Raw genomic sequence first — 5,273 nt, forward strand, 5'->3', positions numbered from 1 at the left:
TACCCTGGGCGTCTCTCCCGCTTCCCCTTCCTGTGCAGAGAGGCGACCTAGGTAGTGACTGGAAGCCGCTGCTTGGCTGCAGTGTGCGTGGCCGAGGAGCCTGCATGCGACCCTGCCTCTGCCTCACGCAGCACTGAGGTTCCCGATGGGCGGCGTTCCTGGGGATGAGGTCACCGCTGCACCTGTGCTGCTCCTGGGAGAAGGGGACTAACGATGTAGGATGCCCCACAGAGTGCTAGGGAGGGAAGCCTCTCAGCAACGAGATGTCTCTGTAGGGAGACCAGGCGCCGTAGGTGTGTCTAAGGCCCCACTGGACTCCAGCAGGACTGGTTGCTCATGTGGCTGTCTACGCGGGCGAGAGAGGGAGACGGTCGGCCCATAACTGCGCGCTCGCTAGGCCTCCCACACGGACAGTGAAGGGCCCCGGGGTCAAGGGAATATGTGGTTTCATAGGTGCAAAGTCCAGCACTGTTTGTGACAGGTCTGGCGGATTCTTAGGACTGATATCTGACTAGCTGCTCTTGGGGGTCGGTCCCATGTGCACGTAGCATTCACCTGGCACTTGCTGCCTGGAGGCTCTGTCGCGTCTGCCAAGGGAGGAACGAAAACCAGACGGGGTTTGGCTAACTGAAGCCAGCTGCTGCCGTGGCGTTGTGTGTCCTTAAACCACGTCTCATGTGCACAACGCACTGAGACACCGGGGAGCGTGTGCAGCATGACCCCCTCGTGCTGGCCTGAGTCTGTTCCGGCCAGACTCTTGCGCAGTGCCTGCTGTTTGCTCGAGCGCCCCTGCTGTGTTTGCCACGAAGGCGGCTCTCAGAGCGGCACACTCTGAAGAGCTTCCCTTTACACCCGATCCACTTTACACCTGCTGAGAATCTGGCCCCGACCCCACCGTGTCCTGGGATGATTGAATCCTTGTATCCTAGCTACACCCCACAATCCGTAGGGTTGTGTTGCATTTCTTAATAGCTGCTGGAAGGAAACAGGACACTAAACTGCTTCAGAACAGGAACTGGGCTCCCTGGATTGTCCTCATTTAGAAACATCCCTCGAGCATTGAAACAAGACTCTTGTCTGTCTCTGTCTTTTCAATAAACCTGCCCAGTGGGACGCTAGGGTCACAGAGGCTGGTTAGCCACAGAGGGAAATGTAGCTTCCTTTTATTTCCAAGGGACGTGGCAAATCAGCACTCAGCTGTCCCAGAGTGCTTCAGAGTTCCACATCTAGACTAATCCAGACTGGATTTTTCTCAGTGAGTAATTAACCCTGGGACCAATTTCGCAAGGGTGGGGGTGGACTCTCTGTCACTGACCACTTTAGATCACGACGGGCTGGTTTTCTAAAAGCTCTGTTGGGGGAAATGCCCTGCACAGGGCAAGTCCAGCTCACTCGATCACAGTGCTCCGATCTGGCCTTGCAAGCAGTTAATCCAGAACTCGCATGGTGCCTTCTGTGCACGTTCTGATCCAAAAGGGGTCAGGAGAGGGGCAGACTCTGCTGGGTAACTTGTGGGTGTGGTGTGGGCAATTCTATACACCACGCAGGGTGGGATTCTCAGAGGGGCTCTATGGGCTGTGAAGGATTCAAATCCAGTGAAAATCAGTGGGAAGTGGGTGCCTCCCTCTTCAGTTCCCTTTCAAACTCCCCGTCTGCGCAGAATGAAGGGTTCTGCCCTTCCTTTTCCAGGCCACGTTAGCTAGTGCCCGAAAGCCGCGCACGCAGGCCGGTGACTGCAGCAGGACGACTTCTGCCAGGCCCTGGCTCCCGTTCTGCTGCCATCTACCCTTCAAAGGAAAGAGGGAAGTTATCCTGGCCCAGGAGAGGCTGGTCGCACCTCCATTGGCTTCCTGATGCCCGGGGGGTCTCAACGCTCAGTGACAGTTGGAGAGACTCCTGCAGTGACCTGCCCGACTAGCACCCCCGCTGGTGCCGCCTGGGTACCATTGTGTGGGGTCAGCAGGGTTATCCGCTGCCTCAGCCCGGGCCGAGCTGTACCCTGGGGGTGGCCGTGCAGCACCAGGCTCGAAGCCAAGTTGTTTCTCAGCTGCTCCCTTTGACTCACTTCCCTGCCCCGGGTTCCCAGCGGCTCTCGTCTTACGTTTCTGCCCACGCGGGGGGGGCTCGGGCTATGGGGCAGCGACGCCCGTCGCGCAGGCTCTGCCCCGGGCCTGGGCTCGGCTCCGGCACCCACAGCCCCTATCCCTGCGGCCCAGGCAAGGGGCCACCAGAGCCACACGCCCCATGCTCGAGGCTGGATCCCGGGTTGCCAACCCTCCAGGACTGCCCTGGACTCCCCAGGAGTGAGCGAGTGGCAGGGGGCGGGGCTCCAGGAATGGAGCTGGCACCTGCCTGGGGGGGAGGGTCGCCCCAGCTCCGCTCGCAGCAGCAGGGCCAGCCCGCAGGGGGCGCCAGAGCGGTGCTCCCGGCATGCAGTGCGGCTCCCCGCAGCTGTGCTCCCGGCATGCAGTGCGCCCTCCACCCAGAGCTGCTCCCGGCATGCAGCGCGCTCTGGCGCCGAGCTAGCGGCCCATGGGACTCCATGTCCCAGCATGCACCGCGCGCTAGAGGGCCCGTGACGCCCCGCGGCCGCGCTGCGATTCCCCTCCCGGCCGCCAGGGCGGCTTCCGGGGACGCTCTAGCCCGGGACTCGCTGCCCCGCGCTCCCTTCCGCTTCCGGTCTGCGCGAGCGAACGAGGCCGAGTCCTGCTGCGTGAGGCGCCGCGATGCCGACGGGGGACTACGAGTGAGGGGCGGGGCCGGGGGGGCGGGGGCGATTGCGGGGCCGGGGGCCGGGGCGGCGGCTGGAGGCCCGGCGGTCCTTGACTCGCTCTGTCTCCGCACTCGAGCCCAGCTCGGCGACCAGGTGGAGGAGGAGGGAGATCGACGGGAGAAGCCCCCGCCCCCCGCCCCGCTGGGACCCCCCCCGGGCACCAGCCCCACCCCGAGCGCCCAAACCCCTCAACCCTCCCCACCCCGGCCCTCCCCAACCCCTCAACCCCGCCCCTCCCCACCCTCCGGTCCTGAGCCCCCTCCCCACCCAAACCCTCAACCCGGCCTCCCCACCCCGAGCCCCCCCCACACCCCAACCCTTCAACCCCGGGCCTCCCTCCACGCCCCAGTCCCCTCCCCCACCCAACAGACCATTCTCCAGCCCCGGCCCCTCCCACCTCAGCTCCCTCCCCCACCCCAAACCCTTCACCAGGCCCTCCCCCACCCTCAGCCTCCCGCCACCCCCAATCTTCACCCTGCCTCCCCCCACCCAGCCCCTCCCCCCCTCCAAATCCTTCAACCCCGCCCTCCCTCAACTCAGCCCCCTCCCACCCAAACACCCCTCAACTCCACCCCACGCCACCCTGAAGCCCCCCCACAGCCCCCCCAGAGCTCAGGCCCTTGCATGAACCCTCGGGCCCCACCCTGTCTTGTGCAGTGGACGTGAAAATTAGAGGGAACCGTGCGGAGCCCTGCGCAGGCGGTGTTCCCCTTTCCCCGTGGCAGTCTGCTCCTTGCCGCACCCTCGGGGGGCCTGGTGATTCCCCATGGGGCCCCACCCTGTTGGACTGAGATTCCTCTCGGGGGGCTCTGCGGCAGAGCTCGAGTGTGCTCCGAACCGGGATGGCAAGTGCAGCCATGGGTGGGGGTGGGGGGGACTTCGTCTCCTGCCTCCACCCCCAGTGTTAGCTCAGGCTCTGAAGATCTCGGGGCAGAGGCATATAGACAGCATGCTTCTCCTCCCAGACAAATGCATCATGGACGCAGCTTGCTGAAGGACCGTCCCCTGAACGACTTTCCCTGAAAGCGGAGGCTAAAGGACACCCCTCTCAAACGGAGGGCTGAGGACACCGTCCTGCGGGGTACTGAGCCAATGTTGAGCTGCGGATAACGGATGGTAAGAGCCGGATCACGGGACTTCCACGACCGATGATAGCACCAGTCGCACACAGCCTTCTCACCACCGCCGCCTTCCGCTCTGCAGTCCCTCCGTCCCCGAAAAGGAGCTCATCAACGACGGGAACTTCAAAACATTCACGTCCGGTACCGTCGAGAGAGGAGGAGGCCGCAAGGTGAGGTGGAGTGGTTGGGGGGCGGGATGGTGCCGCGGGCCCACGGTTGCAACTGGGCTCCAGCTGGAATCCTCCCCAGCTCCTGCTGCGAAATCCCATTCCCGGAGCTGGATCGCTCCCACAGCCTCTTCGGGTTTGGCCATGCATCCTGAGCAGGTGAGCCGTCCCTGGACTGGGTCAGCTCTCTGTTTGCTTTTCCCATCCCTCAACTTCTCCTACTTGAAGGACCGGGCCCCATAGAATCCCTCACTCGCAGACAGCACCGCATTGGGTTCGGGTTCCCGTCCTGCGGGCTTTCACCCCATTGGAATGCAGGCGGGGCAGCCAAGCTTGTCTCCAACTGGGCATCTGGTTGCGGTCCCAGCAATCACACCACTCTCCCTGGGCTGTGACCCCAAACCTTGCCCTGGCGCTCGCGAGCTGGCTCTGTCGTCTCTCTGCAGATCATCCGACCTTCGATATGAGGACCAAGGAAGGCTTCCAAGGCTGTGCACACGGCGGAAGGTGAGTGGGCTCTGCACTGGTAGGCAGCGGTCCTGAGGGGTTAATCAGCACCTATGGACCGATTGCCTTGGGGGTTGGCTTAGTAAATTGTCTGGTGCAGGTGAGGGAAATGCTTGCCAGCCTGCCGCCACCCCCAGGGCTCTGCTCCTCCTCATCTCGCTGCCAGTGTCTCCTTTCCTCCCTCCGTCCCCAGCTCTCCTGGGAGCCCTTGCCCACTGCTGGGTATAACCCTCTGACCTGGCAATGGGGCGCCTGCTGCTGGGCACGGGTCGAGCCAGCAGTTGGGGTACTGGGAGCTAGACCATGGCGGGCTCCATGCCTGTGGGGATCTCTTGGGTCATGTCTGCAGAGAGGGGGGACAAGGCCCAGGGACTGGTGATGCAGGGAGAGAGGGGAGCATGGCTCCAATCAGCCTCTCAGTTCCCCAACACCCGCTGTGATCCGATGGCCTCTCACCCAGACTGGAAGAATTCGGCACTCTGAGTTTGATCTCCCAGGCCTCAATGTGGCCCTGACCACAGTGAGCGATGACGTTTTAGACCTTCATCACAGCAAGGAAGGTGAGTTGGGGCTGGTCTGCCGGGGAATCTGGGGGGGGGACAGAAGGTCTCTGAGGTTGGCTAATGGGATATTCGAGGGACGCAGCAGGGTCCGTCGCCCAGGGGGTGAAGCTGGCTACTCTGGGATTGGCTTCGCTGGCTTTGG

General features: G+C 63.1%; 1 protein-coding gene across 1 annotated transcript in view; it reads left to right on the forward strand.

Moving 5' to 3' along the window:
• The first annotated feature begins 2,726 nt into the window (after positions 1-2,726).
• The window catches only part of EIF3G (eukaryotic translation initiation factor 3 subunit G), a 7,449-nt gene continuing 4,902 nt past the window's right edge, over positions 2,727-5,273 (forward strand). The window contains exons 1-2 of the mRNA XM_075061236.1: positions 2,727-2,746; positions 3,977-4,064. Coding sequence (XP_074917337.1) covers positions 2,727-2,746; positions 3,977-4,064 — 108 coding nt within the window. The remainder of the gene's footprint in view (positions 2,747-3,976; positions 4,065-5,273) is intronic.

Source organism: Chelonoidis abingdonii, chromosome 26 (assembly GCF_003597395.2).
Source record: "Chelonoidis abingdonii isolate Lonesome George chromosome 26, CheloAbing_2.0, whole genome shotgun sequence".
NCBI lineage: Eukaryota > Metazoa > Chordata > Testudines > Testudinidae > Chelonoidis > Chelonoidis abingdonii.